This window comes from Pituophis catenifer, unplaced genomic scaffold (genome assembly GCF_029215685.1).
Source record: "Pituophis catenifer annectens isolate HBS135680 unplaced genomic scaffold, rPitCat1.0.hap2 SCAF_1, whole genome shotgun sequence".
NCBI lineage: Eukaryota > Metazoa > Chordata > Lepidosauria > Squamata > Colubridae > Pituophis > Pituophis catenifer.
This window is the reverse complement of record NW_027256881.1, coordinates 50,843,891-50,868,937: the sequence shown is the minus strand read 5'-3', so window position 1 is coordinate 50,868,937 and position 25,047 is coordinate 50,843,891. Positions and strand designations below refer to the sequence as shown.

General features: G+C 36.8%; 1 protein-coding gene across 1 annotated transcript; it reads right to left on the bottom strand.

The window, feature by feature from the left end:
- Positions 1-3,392: 3,392 nt before the first annotated feature.
- Positions 3,393-24,977, bottom strand: BROX (BRO1 domain and CAAX motif containing). Its single transcript, XM_070949275.1, has 13 exons — positions 24,912-24,977; positions 19,484-19,615; positions 19,280-19,386; positions 16,422-16,518; positions 14,991-15,086; positions 13,443-13,515; positions 12,754-12,859; positions 11,292-11,381; positions 10,719-10,804; positions 9,391-9,472; positions 8,694-8,844; positions 6,345-6,504; positions 3,393-6,078 (listed from the first exon to the last, which is right to left on the bottom strand). Exons 2-13 carry the CDS (start codon positions 19,582-19,584, stop codon positions 5,992-5,994), a joined length of 1,236 nt encoding a protein of 411 aa, XP_070805376.1. The 5' UTR covers positions 19,585-19,615; positions 24,912-24,977; the 3' UTR covers positions 3,393-5,991.
- Between the last annotated feature and the right edge of the window lie 70 nt (positions 24,978-25,047).

Below are 25,047 nucleotides of genomic sequence, written 5' to 3'. Positions count from 1 at the left end.
TCTCTCCACATTATGACTCTGATCCATGAAAGCTTATGCTGTAATAATATGTCAGTAATTATAATAATAACAGCTTCTCTTTAAGGTGCCCCAACATTGGGTTTAATAAACAAATCTCACAGTGCAACACTGCCCTCTGGAGAATTTATAACAAAGTACCGTATACATTAGTTTTGTTTGATTTCTCAATAGCCCTCCATTTAATTCTTCCTCTCTCCTTCTGCCCTTCAATAGTAATAATGATCAACCATAAATTGCTTCCTTGCTGCAAATATATGTAGATTGAAAATGAAAAAAATAATGATTTAACATTACAAATCAAGTCCAATGAAGAGAGCTTATGTGAAAAGAATGTACCGGATTTTCCGGCGTATAAGACGACCCCCGACTTTTCCTGTTAAAATATAGGGTTGGGGCTATACTCTCCGTATAAAACTACCCCTCTTCCAACGCACACCAAATAAAAATTAAAAAACATCAACTGGCTCACCCACAATGTAAAAGCAGCTGTGCTAGACCCAAAATGGCCCCTGCAACAAGCAGGAACCTCACACAACCACAAAAAGCCCAAAAAAACAACTTTCACACTTTACACACACACAACACAACATAACTGGCTCACCCACAATGTAAAAGCAGCTGTGCTAGACTCAAAATAGCCCCTGCAACAAGCAGGAACCTCACACAACCCCAAAAAGCCCCCAAAAACAACTTTCACACTTTACACACACAAAATTCCACATACAGCTTTGTGAGATTTTGTGTGTTTGTGTAGTTAGAGTGAAACACTACCGAAACACACTAAATCTCAGAAAGCTGCACAAATATTATTTTATTTTATTTTATTTTTATTTTTATATGAAAACTAAATTTAAAACGTCCTAAACTTTAAATGGCTAGGTCTAAAAAAGAACTAAAAAAAACCCCAATTAATTATTTTTTTTAAAGCTCCCAAAGGGGAAAAAAACTTACCCAATAGAACAGGGGTTTCCAACCTTGGCAACTTTAAGACTTGTAGACTTCAACTCCTAGAATTCCTCAGCCAGCTTTGTTTTGCTGGCTGAGGAATTCTGGGAGTTGAAGTCCACAACTCCCTGCCTGCTTGATTGCAGGTAGGGAGTGGCTTGCTGATGGAATGGATTCAGGCAAGCGAAGCAAGGCAAGCGTTGCGACTAGCAGCTAAGGTAAGCAAGCTGGAGGGGGAAAACTTTTTTCTTTTTACATGGCTCTGGCGATCCCAGCTGCGTTGCCTGATTAGCAGGCAAAGCTGGGATCGTCAGAGCTTGGATCGCCAGAGCCATTTAAGGCTCGTCAGAGCCTTTCGGGCTGGTCTGCCTGGTTACAGGAGAACGACACCTGGCGTATAAGACAACCCCCGACTTTTGAGAAGATTTTCATGTGTTAAAAAGTCATCTTATACGCCGGAAAATACAGTATCAGTTCTGGAGAGAACACTATCCAGAACCAGAAATTACAGAACAGAGTCTAACAGAATGTCGATTTATAATATGAAATGGTTATTTAGAAACATCAGAAGCTTTGCTATTCCACCTTCTTTACATGGACAATCTAAAGCTGTGTGGAAAAGCATGATCTGAAACTGAATCACTGCTCAACAGCCAAAATATTGCAATGGGGTTTGGACTGGCCAAATGTGCCATACTCACCATCAACACAGGATAAATAGTGAAAACTGAAGGAATCAAGATGCTCTATGGAAATAACATCAAAGGATGGGATGGACCTGCTCATTCTTCTGTAATGGAATTCTGGCACTGATGATGATAATATTACTTTATTTAAATTTATATACCTCCCAACTCTCAGCAACTCTGCCTGGGCAAGAGATAAAAGCAGCTTTTACAGGTATTTCCACATGAATAAACTCCTTGCCTTACCTCTAAAGCACGGGTGTCAAACTCACCATGTTACATTGCCGTCACATTTTGCGACTTTTTCCCATTCACGGAACTGAGGTGGGTGTGGCCTCTGCATGACGCATCCGGCCCAAGGGCCACTAGTTTGACACCCCTGCTCTAACGAGTCTCACAAAAATTAATCAACATCGAGTTGTGAGAGTATTTTGTATCTGATTTTCACAGGTAAATGTCACATTAATATAACAGACATGCAAGAGAAAAAATTGTTGAAAAGTTGCATCTTCTGACCTCCACCTAGACCAGCTTCCTTCAGTCCAGTAAGGTTTTGAACTGTACCAAGAATTGTATTCATTTCTGTAACAGTGGCTACAGAGCCAGTTTACTATAGTGCCGTGATGGCGAACCTATGGCACACGTGCCACAGCTGGCACGCAGAGCCATATCTGCGGGCACATGAGTGTTGCTCTAGCTCAGCTCCAGAGCACATCTGCACGCCACCCAGCTGATTTTCGGGCCTTCCGGGCTACCAGAAACAGGCTGTTTCCGGCCTCTGGAGGGCCTCCGGAGGGGTGGGGAAGTCCATTTTCCTAGAAAGCCTCTGGAGCCTGGGGAGGCCGAAAAACGGGCCTATCGGGCCGTCACGTGCCAAAAGTGGGGGAAGTGCGGGGGATCACCGCACATGCGCAGGGGGGCAGGGGCACATTGAATTATGGGTGTGGGCACATGCACGTGCGACCCCCCATGCTCCTCCCTCTTTTGGCACACGATGGCAAAAAGGTTAGCCATAACTGCTATAGTGGTTAAGGCATCAGCTTAGAAAACAGGAGTCTGAGAATGGTAATCCCACTTTAGGAGCCCTGGTGGTGCAGTGGTTAGAATGCAGTATTGCAGGCTAACTCTGCCTATAGCCAGGAGTTTGATCAGCCTTCCATCCTTCCAAGATCAGTAAAATGAGGACCCAGATTGTTGGGGGCAATCTAAACCGCTGAGGGGGCTGTAAAGTACTATGGAGCAGTATATAAAGGTAAGTGCTATTGCTATTATGCACAAAGCAGTTGGGTGACCTTGGGCCAGTCATTCTCTCTCAGCCCTAGGAAGACGGTAATGGCACTTCTGAAATCTTGCCAAGAAAACTGCAGACTTGTCCAAACAGTCACCAAAAGTCAAAAACTGACTCAAAGGCACCTCCCCACTAATGATATTTAGAAGTAGTATAATTTGTTTCTTGATAATTTCCTGGGAGAAAATTAACATGCCAGTCATTTTATTATTTATGAAGTGTTATCAGGCTTACACAGCTTTTATAAAACTGTTTTAAGCCAGGTGTTAGGCTTAGTTCATATATTTCTTAACCAGAAAAGTGTAAAAAGAAGCAGCTCAAGTTGTAAAAAACAGCATGTCTAATTTCCATCTTGTATAGATACCAAATCTAACTCTAGTAAGTCTTAAAATTCTGCAAACATACAAAGAAACAATTTGAAAATATTAAACATAGAACATGTTGAGATTGAATAATTTGATCATTTTTTTAATGAGAAAAGTACATTGGTTGAAAGTAAACCTTTATATATACATACATATATCTTGAGTGTAAAATATTATATATCATTAAAAATCATATTTTCTATATTATATAGGATTCAAAATAATGGTAAACATTTTATCTTGAAAAATCAAACAAGTAAAGGAGTACTTTAATTTATATTTTATTGATATATTTAAAGCCTATAGGCCAGGATCAGGACAAAATGCAACAACAAGGATGCATTTGTCTGCATTCTACAATGGCCAATTATTAAAATTAATGTATTCATATTCTAAACATAATATAGCTGGAGAGTTTTCAGGAAAAAACAGAATTTTGTGTGTGTGTGTCTGGATTTGTGTGCCATGCATGTATGTACACACAGCCAAAATAATTTAAAATAGTTGAACCATCACAAATATTACATTCTAATTGTAGACGTGCTAAGAAGTCTTTTAAAAATATTCATTACTTCAACTTCCAATTTTATGTAAGGTTCCCAGTGTTTCCATCCTAATTATTGATCAGGATTCAGGTCCACACTTTTTAAAATGTAGCGATTCTGATATCGTTAACCAATAATTTCCTGGGAAATCTTAATAAAAATGCAATGAAAAGTTTTTACCCTTCCTTCCCTCGAAAAATAAATACATGAAAAATCTGATGGCTGCAGATTAGATCATTTATATTTTGTAACACTTTTTTAATGGCCGCCAACCTTTTTAAAGATATTTATAGTGAAACTGATAATTAAATACTGTAATATTTTGTCTGTTAAAAAAACAAAACATGGCTGTGCAAATATGTGGAACTGAATAAATAAAAACTCTCAAAACATACAATAACTGTAATACAATGTATTACTAACCAGAAGGTTTATCAAGATTACAGTTCCTCACTATACATTGTGTAACTCAGTTATATTTGATCACTATTGAGAAGTGCTTGGATATCCTCAAGATCTTTAAATATCTAGTAAAATATGTACAGAACAAATTTATGTTCATAATTCAAATATTTTCTTGTGACTGATTTATCTTGTTTACTTCACGCAAGCAGGAAAATATTGACTTAGTTTTTGGTGACAGTCAAAATATAGGATTGCAATAGGGCATGCACATCAAATTAATGAATAAACATAAACGGGACAAAATAAATGCCTAAACGTTTTGGCCTTAATAAGGATTCCCATTGGTGCTAGGTGATATCCCTAAGCCACATTAAATATTCCCACTAACTGTGTTCAAAAAACAAGTCAGAGAAGTTTACAGAAGTTACCATGAACAAATCCAATATATAAATTAACAGATTTGATGTTAATTATACCAAGCACATATCAACTGCAGTTCTCCACTTTGAAATGAAATCTTATCAAATTCCATGTGAAAATTCTTTAAACATTTGTTATCTATAATTTATCTGTTATTGATTTTTTTTAATATCAGAAAACAACGTTTTCCGCTGGCAGCAAATACATAACTGTTGGCAACAAATTGCATACTATAACTTTCTAATTACATATGTATATAAGGAAGATATATAACTGCACAAAGAAAATATCCAAAACAACCCTGTTTGTAGTTTTGTATACCATGAAATAATATTACTGAAGTCTTACAGTACAAAACTCTCACATTTGAACAGTGGAAACCAATAAGCAGAGATAAAGGCATGTTTTTACATTTCAGCTTTACTGCCAAATAAGACTTGTTCTTGGTATCACCTTTTTGAATCTTCTGGTATCTATCTTTCCAATTACATCAATAAAACTCATTTTTGTGCGGCAGTTTCTCCAACTTTAGCATGCTTTAATATGTTTTATTCAAGTTTTTTTTCTACATTTCCTTGTGTCATAATTCTAAATGTTTAATAAATGATATTTATTATGGAAAGCCTCTTTTATTTAGGGAAACGCCCTTACTGATTTGACATAGCAGTACTTAAAACTGAGTCCACAGAGAGAGACTTCATAGAATTGGTTGAGTCTATGAATTTGAAATCACTTTTATTTATGATTTCATTTGTAAAATTTGAAGTGCAAAGACGGCAGCAATCCATATTCCTGCAGAAACTTAATTTATACTGTCTAGAACTTTCCTGTGCTTAACTGTATTTTCCTCGTTTGTACTATTATTTTGAATAATTTGAGGCTTGAATAATTTGTCTTTTAAAACAAACTAATACATTATTGTCTTGTTTGCTTCACTGTTGTGCAGACCTTACAAACCCTGAGCAGAGCCTCAATCTCATCCCTTGCCATTATTTGTTCCAGAATCTAATGCCTGCTCATCTAAATGCTAATTTCCACTATGGTCCCAATCTTCTTCCAATCTAGCTTTAATCTCTTCTTCAATTTCTTCTTCTGAAAGAAAGCCATTCAACCCAGCCAATAAAAAGATGTGTGTATATTCATGTGCACGTATGTATCTGTGTACGTGCGCGCGCACACACACACACCAAGTTGAAAAAGAATCTATTTTGTTACAGTAAAGGCAGCCAGAAGAACTAGCAAACAGGACAGGCAATAATAACCCTAAAGTTTACAGAACGCAGTTTACAAGGAATAGTTCTTTGCAATTGAGGATCTTATGAGATCTGGCACCCTGTGTCTTTTTGAGGCTTTATATCTGGTTCTTTCATAGGTTTCACTTCTTCCTCTGCCTTTGGTTTAGCCTATTAATAAAAGAAAAGCAGAAAAGATGATGTTGCATTGGGGGTACAATAAAGTAAAATACTTTTTAAAAAAAAATGGCAATAAAGCTTAAGTTTTTCAATACACAGTTTTTGAGAAAGGGTATCCCCCCCCATCCTTTACAGGACTTTGTCACCTACCCCTCTATCCTCAGCATTTCTCTTATCCTGAGTAAGAAAGAACCAATATAAAAACTGAACATTACAGATAAAACTGGTGAAAAAAAGCAACCTGTTTGTGTTCTTACACTGTCCTCCTTTGGCCTTTTGGTGAGATCAAATGCAGCAAGGGATTCTGGGGACCACTGAGCATGCACAGCTGGAAATTCAAAAGCAATTGGCTCAACTAGACCATAGTTTGCTTTCAGCTCAAGCTGGGGAGCCTCTGGAGGAATCTTCTGGAAGTAACTAAAAGAAAACCAATTTGAATGTTAGCAGTCCTAGTTTTTTCCACGTAATTCCATATAGTTTAGGAGCAAATTAATGCTACACAGTTTGCATAATTTAACTGCATGCAATTCACAATCTGCACTCCACTTTCACAAATATGACAGGTGCTAAACACACTGAAGATTATTTTTATAACCACATGTACAAACAAGTCAAAGCAGAATCCAAGACAAAGAAGGGTTTAGCACTCCAACTGGCTGAATAGAAAATTGATTCCCCAAATTACTTCATTGTGGCCAGTCAATGTTAGAGGAAAAAAAATCATTGCCCTTCCATTATATATTATGGTTTAAATAATGTTAATTGTTGAATTAAAGAATTATTCTGCTCAAGATAGAACTGCCTCATTTTTTAGACCTGAACATTGCATCCATCTCTCTCTCTCTCTCTCTCTCTCTCTCTCTCTCTCTCTCTCTCTCTCTCTCTCACACACACACACACACACACACACACACTTCAGTGAAAAAGCCACATGTTGTTTGCTTAAAAAAAAGAGAGAAAAAATGGGAAGAATTGGCAGGCAAGGATGAGAAATGATGTACCTGCATAGTAATGCAACTGTACCTGTACATCATATATACAGATATCATATCATTATATTTGTATTCTAACATTATGATGCCTGTTGTCATCACTTTGTAACTGTGGTTTGTTGCAGATGTCAGTGAAACTAGTGCTTGGTTTGAGAAAAACTAAGTTCCACAAGATTCCCAAGGCCAATCTGTTGAGACAGTACCCTGAAGCCAGTGGCAAATCTCAACAAAATTGTTCATCTGGGCCAGGAAAGTTCCCCTTTCCAGTGGCATCTGCAAATACTGTATGTCTGCACCATTATAAGGCAATAGATTTTAAGCAAATCTCTCACTGATCAATTTGTAATCGGCAATACCATTCTTTGGCTATTTCCTTAATTCTAAGGAGTTTTGGTGGAAAATCTTAGAACAGCATTCCCTTAAGGCATATTTGTAGAGGGGGAGGAACATTGCCTTTGAGTTAGGGTAACTCCCCACACAAGTCCATGCAGTTTTCCTGGTGGCATTTTCAGAAGTGGTCTGTCATTTGCCTCCTTCCTAAGGCTGAGAGCTCAAGGCTATTGCTGAGCACATTGTAAGCCACCCTGAGTCTCCGGAGAAGGGCGGCATATAAATCAAATAAAAAAAAAAAAGGCTGCCCAATTGGCTTTCACGATTAGGCCTCAGTTTTCCCACACAGCCCCTCTAGAATAATTTGCTGAGGCAGTCCAATAATGGGATACTTAAATATGTTCTTTATATAAGTACCCCATTATTGGCCTCACTTTTAGGGGATAAACAGGTATATATATCTGTACTGCTTTACGCAGACAATGAGGTAATTCTATCACAAAAACCAGCTGGTTTGAGAAAAGCCGTGAAGTTGCCATTCCACATTAGAAGGAGGTTGCCTTGCGGACCACTTGGAAACTGCAGGCAATCCAGAATTTAGTGGCATGGGCAGTTAAGGGCATCTCATTGTATGCCCACGTAATATAGTTGTTTCATGAGCTACAGTAGTTACCTGTGGGCTTCTGTATACAATCCAAGTGGTAGTTATTACCTATAAAACCCTTCATAGCACAGAACTTGATTATATGAGAGACCATTTGTTTTCTATAGTGTCTGTCCATACCATTCAATCAGACAGAATTGGCATTCTCCAGTCCCACTTGTTAGCAGTGTCATCTGATGGGACTGAGAAAGTAGGCCATCTCTCTCCCAGCATCTATCCTCTAGAACAGGGGTGTCAAACTCGTGGGCCGGATGTGTCACAGGCTGGCCACGCCCACCCCTGGTTTAGCGAAGGGGGAAAAGTTGTGATATGTCACGTGACAATGTGACACCACAAGTTTGACACCCCTGCTCTAGAATGACTCCACTTTGACCTTATTTAAATGAGGCCTTAAAACCTGGCTCTTTCCCCAAGATTTGGACTACAGTGAATGTCATTTCCCAAAGTAATTGGTCTGCTAGAGTTTGTCAGTTTGTTCCTGGATGTTTGTTTTTATATTGTATGCCATCCCAAGACATGATAAAGTTGGGTGGTCTATCAATTTATTAAATATATGTTAAAAAGATCAGACACTAAGCTATATTTGTTTGAAAAAAGTATTACAAATATACGGTACTTACATGAATCCATTTTCTCGCTGAGATTTTTCTAAGGCATTTTTCACTACAGTTCCTAATTTCACAAAGAAAAGATGTCCAGATGGCTTCGCTGTAGTCCCTGGCCCTTTGGTTTCACCATATTCTTTGCATAGTTTTTCCGCCTTGGCATAAACTTTACAAGAAAGCAAAGAGTCAGTCTGTGTTCTTACTACTTTTTTGTACAATTTTTAACAAACTGCAGTACTTCACTTTGTAGTCTATTGTATTCAGTCAAGATGCTGTATTCAGTCAATAAAATGTTAGGACAGATACAAGGATATTAGCTACTCAGGAATGTTGGGTGGCAGCTACAATTACATGGAAATGTTGGGTGGCAGCTACAATTACATGGAAAAAGAACACATTTTGGAAAAAAGTGTATTGTTTTATGTTTATTGTTATGTTTTTCATTCCAAATCTGATTATAAAAACAAACCACAATTTTTATGAACATATATTCTAATTTTTTTTTAAAAAAAAAAAAAAAACCAGGACATGATCATCTCCTGCAGATTAAACTGTCACAAGAAAATCTATCACAGTAATCCTTACACCTCTCAAGAATTAAAGTTATGCTTTGATTATTCAAATGTATGGTTTCTTGAGAACTTACTGGTTTTAATTTTTAGAAATGCCAAGGGGAAAACATTTATTCTATGAACTATGAAAAAGCACTTACATTTTTCTGCTTCTTGTAGAGACCTAATAGATTCTCCGCATTTATCACTGGCCAAGAGGGTCTGGCCATGGTAGCAAAAAGCCTGGGGAAAGCAAGACTTTCTTTAATATGCTTGGCATGCTCTGGAATTACCTTAATTCCTTACTTGCTTTAGCAGTGAGGGCAGAAGAATAAACTTCAAGATTTGGAAGGCACAGAGCTAAGAGAGAGCAATTAGCTGTTTCTATAGCTCTTACTGCTATGGTACTCTGCAAAATAAAGGCAGGCTGTTCTAGCTGCTCATGTTCACCAACACATTTACAGTAGCAGAAGACTTTGATATATGGCAGTTAAGTACAATCCATTAAAAAAAGAAAAGTACTTGCTTTATGTTCTCAGCTATCCCAGCACATAGCAAAAGGGGGAAAAATGCATGAAAATGGGTATTTATATTCTGCCATATTTTATTTCCTTATTTGAGACAATATTGTATACTGTTCCCTTGCTGAATAGACTCATTGGGCAAAGAAATGTCCATTACTTCAAATGGCTTAAATTTACCAGCTACCATTAATCGGTAAATGGGATTTTGCAAACAGAATATACATGAGAAAATATACTTTACAGATAACAGGGAATACACTTTGAAAGAAAGCAGCAAACATCAAATTGCCGAACAGCTGGTTTGGTTCACTATTTGGAAAAAAGTATGCTTTGCTTTAAATTCAGATAAAACTCAGCTATGCAGATTTGGTCAATTAAATTTAAAGTCCACTATCTTGAGGTCCATTAAATCAAAGGTCTACTACATACTCTTTCACTCTTAGCCCCATTGAACCAGGAAAAGCTTGTATATGTAAATTAAAAACCACTTGTCTTCTGCTGTTGGTCCAGTAAGATCAAACAGAGGTGAAAACTCCAGGCTCCACCTTTAAAACATATCATTTGATAGGTCCCAGGTTGCATGTTTTCTTTGTCTCAAGACCTGGCTTTTGGAATAGCAGCTTCCTGATGATAAGAGCAGTTTGGATCCTGCTGTCTTTTAATGGAGTTCTGAAGGCCTCACCCCCCCCCAAAAAAAACCTCTGGTTTAGGGGACTGAGTGCCTTCAGAACACATCTGTATTAAAAATGCTAAGTATATTGATCCCCTGGTGTCACCATGTTTTATTATTTTGGATTTTATTGTTTAGGAATCATGAGTTGAGTTGCCTTTGATTTATAAATATATGAACTCTAAAAGACTTACAAAAAATATTCCCTGAATAACACAGATTGCTATTTTATGTAACAATTTCATAGCCCTTTGAAAATTGTTTTTAAATTGTTTTTAAAACCCCAAATACTCACATAAGCCATATAGAAGCATGACTTCAACTGAAGGTATTTTCTCCATTTCATTGTATATGCTGGATCCAAACTAGATAACATTTGATCTAGGAAAAGGTAATGTTGCTTTTAAAATAGTAACCTATTCATTAATTTATCTATTTGCAATCATCATCATCATCATCATTTTAGCCATTGTCTATCCACTGCAGGATGAAGGCCTCTTCTGCATGTTTCCCACCAATACAGTCCTGAGTTTTCTTTTGCCAATTGGGCCGGCAATACTTGCTGATATTGTCGATCCATCTTGTATTTTAGAGTCCTGCTTAAAATCAAAACATTTCTGTAATGATACATTTGTCCATGAATCAGAGATATATTCGAAGCCACAAGAGTGAAAGATGTATGCTGACTTCTTGCTTTCAGTCACCATAAAAACGAAAGTAAATAATAATCAAGTAAGTTTATTTGGCCACAGATTTCATTTTTTTATCCATGGTACTTCCTTGGTGCTCTGTCCACAGATAAGATTTATGCCTTAAAATTGGTATCAAATATTCACTAACTTTTAAGTAAGTAATAATAACAACATACCTGCTTTTTGGTAGAAATTGGCTGTTTCATAGGCCAGGGCTGCTATTAGACCAGGATTATGTTTCAGCTCAATAGCCCGGGCAATTGTCACTAAAACAAAAATAAGAAACTACTGTAAACATCACGTTGCATCCCATTTATTTCTCTAATTGCATAAACATGGACAATTTGTTAAACACATAAAACCTACTTAGAAAGCAGTATATTTGTTTCTCTTTTTTCTTACTTCTAATGTTGTGAGAACTGAGTTGAGACACTAGCCTATGTGAGAAGTGAGTCTCTGTCCTTGAATTTATATTCTAATATTTGGAGAATGGGACTGTTGCATAAGCAACTGTTTTGTGTGTGAAATTGTAATCAATTCCATTTCCGTGTTCATTGTATATATGTGTGGAATAAGAAGTCCCTACAGTAGACAGTCAGGAGGACGGGAATGGAAATGTTCTAATTCATGTGAATTTACGATTCTTGATGGCAGATCTGGGTCTGACTCAGATTGCCACAATGCCAGCATGCAAAGCAGGACTTCAATTTGCTCTGGCACATTGATAGGGGAGGTGGCCTGGATATTTGGAAGAGGGGGATGGTTACAGTAACCTCATGATATAGATTGCCATCTGGTGAAGCTTGGTGTTAAAGCATATTTATTGTACAAGTTATGGTTTCATTGAGACAACAGATGTTCTTAAATGCTCACAGGGAATGTCCAGGTACTAGAATCATGGATGCTATGTGACGCCACTGACTTATGGAGTAGGGAAATGGAAGAGGCCATTGAAACTCTTACCCCTATCCAGTGCTATGGATTCCAGTCTTCTTTTTAATACTTTGGTGAACACTGACTAATTAAAAAAATGGGATTACACCTATATCATAAATAGTATAAGGCTTGCCATTTTCTATGACACTATCACATCCATCCTAAAGTAACTTTTTCTGTTTTCTATGTGGGACTCTGCTTGTAGTTATTTGGGAAATTGGTGTATATAATGTGAGATACTCAGTAAAGCATCTATGGACAGGTTCTGTCAAAGCAAATACATGGTTGTCAATTACTTACTAAACCAAAATTCTGCTGGCATTCTAAAAATCAGAGTATAATTTCTAACACACCTCTTCACCGCTAGAGACCCTGTTAGATTTTTAAGATCATCAGAGATACTTTTGCCACCTGTGTCGGACAAGTATTATGTTGTGATGATATGTGGGTAGGCTTGCATTTTGGGATTTTTTTCCCTCTGAAATTCATGATGTGCCTGTTATTAAACAATTTATTACATTGTACTTTTCATTAATAATTCCATGGATGCTGCATCTGAAAGGAATTAAGGGGCAATGTAATACACTATGTCAGACTATGTCCTACCATTCAGTTCTCCAGCAGAACAAATTGTTTTAAAATCCTCAGAGAGGAAGCCCCCAACATTTCTCAGATGCAAAGTTAGTAATATTGCATAAATACCTTCTTGTGCTTCAGCTTGACATTGGATAATATAAGAATCTATTAGTCGAGCTTCTAAATCCCTTCCCTTTTCTACAGGAGTGATCAATTTAGGGATATGGCTTTCCTAAATGGAAAAAAAAAAGCACTTTAGTATTGAAAACAGTGGCTGTATTTAATTAACCAATGAAGCATCTAAACATTTATGAGAACTTAATAACTACAAAGCATACCCATATTCCACCAGATATCTATCAATGATTTAAGAATCACATCTAATATTTTAAAATCTCCTTCATTGGAACACTTTGTTTAAGGAACAATTTTTTTAAACTTTCTATCTAAGCGAGGAATAATGGGAAACATGTTCATATCCCATGTAAATTTCAAAGTGGAACAATTCTAAGAAGATAGTCTGTGTGTTCTACCTGAACATCTGAAACTATTCTTAACCCTATGAATTAAATAAGCTTTTTTAAACAACACATGAATCCTAATGAGCTGCTACTAAGAAGAGGAGCTGTGCATGCTTCAGAAATGTTTTGGAAGAAGTGTTTCAGAATCCACATATGCACTACATATTTCTATCCATTATTAATGCTACCTTTCTTTTTTCAGGCATTTATGCCAGCTTTAAAAATTGCTATTTTAATCTTGCATTCAAGTCAAAGAAAATGCAATTTTTTTGGGGGGGGGGGGGAGTGTTTTACCTTTAAATGTTTGAAAATCCCAGCTGCTATTTTCATACTGCGATGGACATCTTTTGCTTCATCTTCTGTTACGCTAAATGTTAGCAATTCATTAGTATTTAAATACTTCAGTTTTAAACATCATCCATCAAATTTCTTAATATTATTGCTAGCCAAGTTCTTTTACTATTTCAAAAAGTATTGTTTCCTTATTTCATATTTGCTCAGCAAATAATATATTTCTAACAAATCAGAAAAAATTGAGTAATACAGAGAACAAATGTCAGCCTCTTTGGTCCATCTAATCCATTATTGTCTACTCTAGGATGCAGAACTATGATGCACACTGCTGAATAAAAATCTGATTATCACAATACTCTTGTACTTTAACTGGAATAACTTTCAACAAATGTCACACAGGCTAATGTTTTACTGGATAAGGCATTCATTGTTTAATCAAATTAATTAAACTACTGCATAAGCTATTCATTACTAATTCAAATGTTTTATTTGGCATCTAAAAGCTACAATAGTGATACCAGCCAACTTTCCTGCAACTACAGGTAGTTCTCAACTTACAACAATTTGTTTAGTGACTTTCCAAAGTTACAATGGCACTGAAAAAAAGTGACGTATGACCATTTTTCACACTTGTGACCGTTGCAGCATCCCCATTGTGATCAACATTCAGATGCTTGGCAACTGGTTCATATTTATGACCGTTGCACTGTCCCAGAGTCATGTGATCACCCTTTGCCACCTTCAGACAAGCAAAGTCAATGGGGAAGCCAGATTCACTTAACAACCATGTCACTAACTTAATAACTGCAGCGATTCGCTTAACAGCTGTGGCAAGAAAGGTTGTAAAACAGAGCAAAACTCACGTAACTGTTTCGCTAAGCAACAGAATTGTTGGGCTCAATTGTGGTCAAAAGTCAAGGACTACCTACAGTCTGGGGCCTGGGCTATAAACATCTAACAGCTAATCGGAATCTAGTCAAATCAAGGCTTCTGACAGGTATTGTGCAAAAAAAAAAGCCAACTAAGAGAGAGCATCATACACACTGATTGTGAAGCCATATCATGTTCTCGCATTGTCATATCAGGTGATACTGATGCTATATTAGTTTTTTCTTTGGATTTCATATTTTGGATGAATTTTGTAGACTGAATTACTAAAATACATAAATCAGTTTTCTAAATAAATCAACTGTTGATTCCCAGGACAAGAAAATCACCTTTCTGGATATATATTGAAAAGAAGATGTCATTCATGTAGGACATTACATAAGGAGAATATTCCCAAATAACTAGACAAAAATTATTTTTCTCTTTTACAGTCTGATATTGCAATTCAACTTGATTTACATTTCTAAGCATAAGGCTGGGCCCCTGCAGTTTCGGAATAAGAAAGTTGAAGACTATAGATTGAAATGGTTTTACTTTCAATAGCAATTTAGGCTGCAATCCTATGAACAGTTTAGCAAAACCAAACCCACCAATTTGAAATGGGCTTAAGGTATGTTTTTAACCTTCTGACATTACTTTAATTAAAGTGAAAATACTTACTCTTCTTTCCCAGCTAATCTTGATGCATATTTAGTGTACCACAAGGCTACATTAAATCCCATAGAAACTAATTCAAACACAGCATCTTGCTGGGCACTAAGGGAAGAAAGGAAAAAAATCTGTCTTTTGCAGATTTTATAACATTTCTGAAGTACAAAACATTGCAATACTTCCACTTATCTTTTAGACATAAGGCAAAATGCTATAAAATATATTTTCAGGAATGTTACATTGAGTTCAATTGCTTAATTTCTTTTCATTCCTTCCTAACCCAAATCATGGGAGCAAACCTCCAAAGTATTGAAATGTTTACATAGAAGTTGAATAGCTTAAAAAGTGGAATTGTTCTGACTGAAACAATTCGTGTTTTGTTTTAGTCTGGTCAGAAATACTCAAAGTATAGTGTTTTTATAGTTCTTCCCTTCAGAATAAAAATACTGAAGTAGCAATCAATCAATTTATCACCATTCTTTTAAAGTGTTTAGCCCAGGCCGGGCTATCAATGTAAAGATTTTAATTGGTTTTAAATGTGGGATTTTAAATTTGGAGGTTTTATAATTGAGCCAATTATTTAATAATTTTAATTATTTTTAAATTTTGTCTGTCTGTGTGCTTTTAATCAGGCTGTACACCGCCCTGAGTCCTTCGGGAGAAGGGCGGTATAGAAATAAAATTATTATTCGACTCTCACCAGGCTCAAGGTTGACTCAGCCTTCCATCCTTTCTAAGGTAGGTAAATTGAAGACCCAGTTTGTGGGGGGAATAAGCTGACTTTGTATAAATATACAAAAGTATGAAGGCTATTGCTTAACGCATTGTAAGCCGCCCTGAGTCTCCGGAGAAGGGTGGCATATAAATCAATTTTTTTTAAAAAAATATATTATTATTATTATTATTAATTGAGCACTACTATTAAGTTACAAACAACAGTCTTTTTTATAGAAGTGGAAACTTTGCTTGATCCAATATAATAAATGTCATCTTGATGAAAATTAATTTATCTAAGCATATACTGTCACACAAGGGCTTGTTTTTAATTATACAAATCCCAAGGAGATATAATGTTAAGAAATAATCACATATAAAATTACAAAACATATACTCACTTCTAAGTGTCACTTAGATATCTTGGCAGTAATACGGGCAATAACTTTATTAATTGGTTGTATTGGTGTATACAATATAGCCCATTAGACAATGAAAAAAGAAAGATAAAGTCATAACAAAAATCACACATGGAGATAATTGCAAACTAAGATTTCAATTGATCCCACTGATAAAATAAGTTCTGTCATAAGATGGCTCTTTCAAGGTATGAAAGAAATGTAAGAACATTTTTTTAAAATTCCATATCAGCATCTTGGTATCCCATTAAGTTACTTCTCATATTAAGAACTACCTTAAAATTTGAAAATCATACTATATGTATACCTTGGTATTTGTCCTTGCAACGTGTCTGTCCATTTAAAATTCTGAATGTATCTCAGTTTGCTATCCTGTGAAGAGTTATCCAGAGCAACTATAAAGCCTGTTAAAATAATGCCGGTATTAAATAGCACATCCCCTACAAATCAAAATGTACTTTAAATAATCATTTGTCTTCATTTTTTTTTTTTTGCTTTATTTTTTCTACTGATAATGTGACTGTTAATATAAAACTTTTTAATATTTAAAATGCCTGGTATTCAAAATTAGCCTCAGGGTTCCTTTTCACTTGGCTGATTGGAGATACTACACTTGGAGGTCATTTCAATAATTTCTTTAGTTAAATTCAAAGTAATTGACATTCCATCCTCAGAGCAACACCAGACAAAGAATTCTAGGAAATGAGCCCGATAAGTCAATGTACTAAGTATGGGGGGAGGGGGGAGGAGAGAAAGAAAATGATGCACCCTCATGTCAAAAGAAGTTGATGCAAATGGAAAGCCCTTCTGCTCATGTGAGGGGTTATACATTATCCTGTATCATTCCAGAAGCCCTCCCAATGGCTTCTGAAAGACAGGGGGAACAGATGGTGAAGCCCCATTACACGGAAGATATTCATTACAACATTCAGCATATACTCCATACATACTAACTGCAAATTTATTTTCCAAAAAATAATCTTTACGTATCTAAGATTGCATTATCTAGATTCCAGTTGTCTTTTGGAAAACTTCAATATGCTCCATCATAGAGGTCAGTTGGTTAGACCGGTTGTGAACTATTATTGTGAATAGTTCGGTTGTGAACTATTATTATTGTTGAGTATTTATTGGCTTTTTCTTGGCAAACTTTATAGGCCTTTATCCTTCTGCTATTTTTTAATGGAGAATTTTAATAGGCTCTTAGCCACCCAAAGTTGTATTTGCAAGACAGGTGGCCAGATAAATCAATTCAATAAATAAAGACATTTTAGTATATTTCACGATTTGTACATGTGCAAAAAAATTCAAGGGAATTCCCCAACAAGAGTAATGGGAAATGAGCACTGCACTGCACTTCCAATGGCTGCAGAAGGAAAAGAAGGCATGGCATGATACCCTGAACATGAATATGACACTGAAATACCTTGTGGCAGATGGCATTCATGGTTTTAAATCATGTTCGTTAAAATAAGAAGAAAGGGGGGGAACCATAAAAATTAGCAGTATAAACTCAATGGGCTGGAAATGGGCAAAGTTCTCAAAGGAAGAGACCTTGACAAAAATAGGAGCAACTCTCTGTCGATGTTGTTTAAAGCAGTGATTCTTAACCTCAGCAACAATATGGCCTTCAACTCCCAGAATTCAATTGGCAGCATGCTGACTAGCGAATTTTGGGAGTTTAAAGTCCACACTTGTTAAAAGTTGCTGTGGTTAAGAAACACTGCTTAAAGTACAGTAGGTAAAAGAATATAAACATGCTCAGCTCTGTCTTCTATAACACATTTATAAGGTTATAAATATCAACTATGTAAATGACTGAAAATGCTAAAAAAAAGCACCTAAAAAAAAGCACCGTGTTCTGTAGCTGGCTTGAAAAATGAGTTTGGGGGGAGAGTGACATATGAATTACTGCACTCATATTGACTTTTTTTAGACAAACGAATGCTAACCAGAGTTTGCTATTTCATCCCTCCAATTTAACTGATTTGTTTTATCTACCATGTGCTTAGATTATTGAAATATAGTAGACTATTGTAATTTCTCAAATAATCTATAATCTATAATACTCAAGCCCAAACAATAAGGCAGCATATCACTGAAAACCCCAAGATCAGCTTCACTCATTATCTTCCACAATATATTCATAAGGGTAAAGCTGCACTTAGCCATCCACTCAGGAAAAAGATTGGCAGCACTGCATTCAGAGAATTTTGCTCACTCCCACAGAAACCTCTTGAGAAAAAAGGCAAGTCTGTAGTTCTTTATTCCATGCGTGGGTATGAAGAAGTGACGATGTTTCCCTTTACTTGCATTGCTTTGGAGAAAAACAGAAGAAACCAGGGAAATGCCTGTATTTCTCTCTTCTTTCAAAGCTGTTTGAATGAATGAATGAAAATATCTTTGATTTCTATAAAACTTTGGACAAATAATGAGATACTAGGCAATATTCCTTCTTCTACAATTTTCTGCAAATCAGAGACACTTTCATCTTCCTTGTGTTCTATAGTCATCAAGATATCTTGGATGTGGAGTTAGACAATTGTCACTATGAGCATTAAAGTAATATCAGAATTAGGTGGCCAGTTCCATTTCTGAAATCAAGGAAAAATGCCTAACTTGAAAATTAAAAGAATAAGCTCTCTACTCACATAAACAGCTCTGTGATAAATATAGCCTGATGGTTTTTCCACTCAGTTACTGAACATACATTAAGCATCTTTGATCAATCACAAAAGCAGCCTTTGGATCACTGATGATGTATATCAGTGCCCTATTTCTACACAACGATGTCGTGAAATTTCTACAAAAGGAAGTGCAACCTTTTGGAAAGCAAGGACTATAATTAATATGGGGGAATGTCTGAAAATAAGATAGCTGTGACATTGTGCAATGCAACGTCAATGACATGGGCTTGGTTGGGAATTTTTGATTTTCTTCCTCTTTGCCAGTGGGTGAGGAGTTGTTCTTATTTTTAAAGAAAAATCTGTGAAGCATTTTTGAAGATTCAAACTCTAGTTTTACACTCTGGTTTTTGTGTTTTCACACTTCACAGTAGCAGGTTTCACTTCACCATTGTCAGGTTTTGGCAATTGGGTCACTAAAATTTAACAGCACAGTCAGAGCAACTTCACCCTCCCAAATAATTGAACTTTTTTTTTTTACCTTCCAAGAGTGAAAAATAGGAATCAGTTGCATTTTTCATCATATCTGGATTACAACTTAAATCAGTAAAAAGTTCCAGGAGTCGTGCTCTTGATAACCTTAAATCACTATATTAAAAGGGAAAAAAGACCAAAAGATACTTCTCAGATGTGCACTGTTTTCTCATATTAACTCATATTTTCATATGTTCTTACAATCACTTACTTGCAGATTTTTGTCGCAGCTGGAGTTGTGGCTACTCCATAGTAATTGAATGAGACAGGAGCTGTAGCCTTTAAAGGGTTTCGATGAAACCAATGAGTCATTCTCTTCCTAAAAGTTTGGAATACAGCAAGACTAAAATAAAGAAGAGAAAAAATTACTGATTTTATTTGTAACTACAAACACAACACTTAAAAGTCTGGTTATTTAATACATTACAGTTTTCTATGGAAAGATATTGACACACACATATGCATATAGTATTCGTTAGAGACAGAAAATAAACCTAGCAGATCTATATATATAAACCACTCACACCGTAATCATGAAATCTCTAGAACCGTAAAGGCTACAAACTTGAAATTTGCCACGTATGTTCCACTTGGCTCCTAGGTGCTCACTAAGAAAGGATTTTTCAAAATAACCATCAGAGCATTAGTATTTCCTATATTATTATTAACATGCTCTGATGCTAAGGAGTTGTACTCCCCCTCCCCACCTGAAAAGAAATCTGTTCCAAATGCAAAACACAAGCAGAGGAGAAGAGTTTCACTTTCAGTTTTACTTTCACAGCAGGAAACAGCTTTAATACAGAATACTTGAGCTAAGCCACGGCCAGGCTTCTTCCTGTCTCCTTCTTGCTCACACAACAAATACTGTTTCACTTTCCAAACAGTCCTCTGATGCTAAGGAGTTCTACTCCCCCCTTCCCACCTGAAAAGAAATCTATTCCAAATGCAAAAGTTTTATTTTCACAGCAGCAACCAGGGGATAGGATAGGGGAGGCTTCTGTGCGGCAAGGCTGAGGGAGAGAAGGGGAGAGGAGAGGCTGATCATAACTACTTATTAATTGTCACGCTGTAAGTGTTGATTTATCAAGCCCCATCACATAATTTCATAGCAAAGCACGGGTATCCACCTAGTGTTTGATAAACATACAAAGGATTGTCCTATATGAGATATTATATTAAATGTGGTGTACAGCACTGAAATTTTAGACTCTTAACAATTGTGGAAGAAAATCACTTGTTTTAAGAATAATCAATAGTTATTAATTCAATTTATATAACTGCTTCTCTCACATTCGTGACTCTAGGTGGCATTATAATTGTTGCATCTTGTTTAGCATTATTAGCAATAAACATAAAAAACAATTAAAACCTAAAACTTTTTTTAAAAAATTAAAGTAAATGCAAGTCTCAATAGAATTTTGAGAAGCATTGTAGATACTCCTGATGACCAGAGATTGAAAACATTTGCTCCTCTTCAGGAAGTGCTAATTTTCATTCAGTTTGCCAATGATGAATGGGACTATGGATATGGTCTGGGTATAGGGCACTCCTCCTATGGGTCACATTATTTTCATATGATTAACAGCCAGTTGTTGCGACTCCCTTAGAGTCTGCTGAAAAGAAATCTGTTTGCAGAGATAATTGAAGCTCACGTAGCTAATAGAAGAGAAAGTATAACTATTTGTAACACAACCAACTCTAAAATATAGCACTGTAAAAATATTGACTAGTGTTATTTATGAATTTTAAACATGTTTTTCTACTAAAGTCTACTTTCTGTGTGTTAAACATTTTTTCCAAATAAGAGTTATTTGGCTGTAGAATATAAACTGTATCAATCATTAATAACTTTTGACTTTCCAGTATAACTTTCCGAGTAACTTCATAAAATAATGTTTTTTAAGCTGTTTTCTGCAGAGCCTTTGCATCCCTTAATATTGTAAAATGTCTTATGATTGTGAAAACAGACTGTTTCAAAATAGTTTTTGTGTTGTCAGAAATGTATGCAGATATGTTCTAAGTGCTCGGGGAGAGAGAATGTCTTTCATGAAAAACAATGAAGTTCTTATGTTGTACAGTGGTGTGTATAGTTTTTTTTTTTTTAATATGACTGTGTTTGACATGTTTATTGTTTTTATACTTTTTTTTGCTTCTCCCACGGATTTAAATACCAGATGACATCACTGCTGACAGCAGTGGTGGGACCTTTCATAAGAACACTATGTGAAGAATCTTGGAAACCACATTTTTTTCTTTTTTCAACTTTTTCTTTCTTGCACTTTTTTCCTTTTCTTTCCTTTCCTTTTTTTCTTATTTATATTAATTTCTGTTAGTTTTTTATCTTCTTTACATTTAAAGTTTAAAAGTTTTAATTTTATATAGAGACAAATCAAGAAAAGGAACTGGACATGGAACAGCTGTGACAAGCAATCCTGGATAATGGCTTTTTATGGGAGTTACAAAATAGACTGGTGAAAGCTTTGAAGACTCCTTTTAAAGTTGTAGAAAAGTTTAATCTTGACTTCTTTAAAGCCAGGTCATGAAAGATCAAATCCTGCAGTGCCATAAAAATGATGTAAAAGTCAGGACTATGCAGAGCAAAAGGAAAGAATACAAAGTTGGATTATTTAACCAGAGATAAACTACATTGCTATTTCTGGTATCTCCTAATTGACGTTTTGCTAAACTAGGATTGGGGAAGATGAAGATGATGGTTTCTGCATTGTATACAAGTTAGGCTGTTGTTAAGTGAATCACTGCAGTTAAGTGAGTAAAATGCTTACTAAATGAATCCGGCTTCCCCATTGACTTTGCTTTTCTGAAAATAGCAAAAGGTGAACACATAAGGCGGGACACTGCATTGTAATTTTGGTCACTAAATGAATGATGGTAAGTCGAGGATTACCTGTACTATATAGCCTTAGATATTTTCCCAGTGCAATACTGTAAATAAGATCACCTTCTTTCTCTAGTATTACATAAGAAACTTCTGGCATTGCTTCCTTATTTTATTTTATTTTTTTTATTTGATTTATATGCCGCCCTTCCACGAAGACTCAGGGCGGCTTATTCCCAGACAGAAACTTGAACAATGAGCAAGATAAAAGTTTTCAGTGTTATTTATCCTGTCTCCACTACACACAGTCATAATAAGAAACTTAAGATTTTCCCATGTTGCGGCTTAAACACAATAACAGCCAAAATCTAAAACTCTGTAGAAAGGAAGAGGCAAGGTAGGAAGAGGCAAGGTAATACTCCTTCATATACAGGTAGTCCTTTACTTACATCCACAATTGAACCCAAGATTTGTTGCTAAGCAAGATAGTTGTTAAATGAATTTTGCTCCATTTTACCACCTTTCTTGCCACATTAAGTGAATCACTGCAGTTGTTAAGTGAGTAACATGGTTGTTAAGTGAATCTGGCTTCCCCATTGACTTTGTTTGTAAGAAGGTTGCAAAAGCTATTCACGTGACCCTAGGACACTGCAACCATCCAATACATTGGCCGGTTGCCCAGCATCTAAATGTCGATCACGTGGCCATGGGGATGCTTCAATGGTCTTAAGCGTGGAAACTGGTCATTAAGTCCCTTTTTTCAGTGCCACTAACTTTGAATGGTCACTAAACAAATGGTTATATAAGTCGAGGACCACCCGTATCGAACTTTTGCTTTTACGAAAAAAAAACCAGGAACCTTTAAAAAGAGCTTGTCTCAGTGCTCAGAAATTCTGCCCATCATATATTGTATATCATATATACAGGCCTTCTTCTCCAACGTTACAGCAATTGCGCTTCCTCCCTAGCAGACAGCAAAGCAAATAGCCCCCCCATCCCCATCCAGCATTAATCCAAGCCTCTCCCAGAAACATACTTGGTCTCCGCCTTCTCTCCTTAGGGTGGGGCTGCTCTATTTACCTTCTCGATTTCCAGCGGACTCTTGTCAGCAGCAGCCACTACCGTACAGCTCTACGGAAATCAGATCAGGAGGAGGAGCCGCATCGCCAGAAACTATGAAAGGAAGGCGGCAAGGCCCGAGTCCGCCTCTCGGTGGCTCTGCTGAAAAGCAAGCCCGGGCAGCTTTCACTGCAAGGGAAGAGACTCGCCTCTTCCAGCCTTTCTGTTCCGACTGGCAAATGCGTGCCTTAAAGCCATTTCCCGAAGATGCTTTCTAACCAACAAGTTACTCTGTTTTGGGATAACCTCGATTAAACTCGGTCTCTCGCTTTCTCTCCGGTTATCATCAATTACTTTGCCAAGTGCTCGTTCGACTTGGGTGCGGCTATATTGGAAACCTGGTGTTTCCCTTGTGCTTCGGGATTAGTAGTCCCAACCTCATGGACAGGCCTCGCTCGGAGATTTATATGTTTGAAGGACGATGCAGTAGTACAGCGAAGCACACTGATGCCGGTTTGTAGCAATTCCCAGCTGAACTCTCAGAAGCACAACAGACTAGCTACAATAGGAAGCAGTATGTTCAACCCGAACCGGCTTTCCATCGGATAGATAAATACGGCTTCTTTGGGTTTTTACCCACCATTTCAAAACGCACCCCAACCTTATTGGTTTGCTGAAGCCTCAGCGGGATTTCCTTAAACCTCAAAGCCAGGCTCTTTCCTCATAACGATTGTTGGCACCTCTTAAGTAGTCTCATTGATTATAGTGAAGGAGGACCCGCTGAGTTAAGAGGCCGGAGGCCACGCCCACTCATAGCTGGCAAGCCTCATTGTTCTTTCTCTGCTTTAGATACAACTGCGATGTAAACATCCCAAGTAGCCTTGCCCGGGAATAATCCTTATTTTCTCACATTCCCTGCGTGCTGTTTAGCCTGAGATTCTACGTTTATATCCCCTTCCTGAAAATACCATCCCGATTTCGTCAATTAAGGCTAAATCCACTTTAAAACGAGCTGCTTCCTTACTATATATTCACATTTCCTCTATTTCTGTTGATAGCGACATCACACCTGCTTCTCTTCCAATTTTCTAAAGGGCTTGTGTTTATATTTATTTTACAGATCCCCCCCGCCTCCCCCAACTTTGTCCTGTCTTGGGAACACCAAACAATAGGCAAAAGGACGCGACGAACAAGCGGAGGGAAGAACAAAGCGGTCCGAGTTAAAACGATTCCGATGTTCACAAATCGTTTAAGGTTAAAAGTCCTGCAACCAAGGCGGAAATGATTGCTTTAATTCTATTCAGTTCTCGAAATTGCGCTGGGATTGGAGGTCGAGAGGCTTGGGGATCGTAAAACAAGCGTAAGAAATCTTATGAGGAAAAGGACAATTAATAACTATTTAAATATGGTTTTGTCCTTAAGTGGCCCAGAAATATCCCACTGATCGTGTATACATAAGAATAGACGAAATAAAGCTTAGGAATGCAAGGAGGTGGGGAAAACAACAGCCATTCGTTTCGAAATTCATTCCCCACGGAGCATATTTCACAAAAGAATAAAAGGTAATCGCTATACTGAATGCATTTGATTCCACGTCTGTGCAAGGCTTGACCGTGGAAACAATCGGAGGAGCAGGAAGCCGCTAAGATTCATCACTGCCAGCGTTCAGGTGCAGTATAAAGAGAGGAGACAAAATACAAGCGCCTACCATATAATAAATAGAAGCTTCCTACCACTCACCCACCTCGGAAGATTCTCTACTCTATGCCAGAGATCCAAAAATTGTAGAGGAGTTAAAGGATAACTTCTGTAGGGTGACCTCGGCAATAATAAACCAAGGAAACCCGCCCGACTCCCGAAAATCACGTGACCTTCCTGGA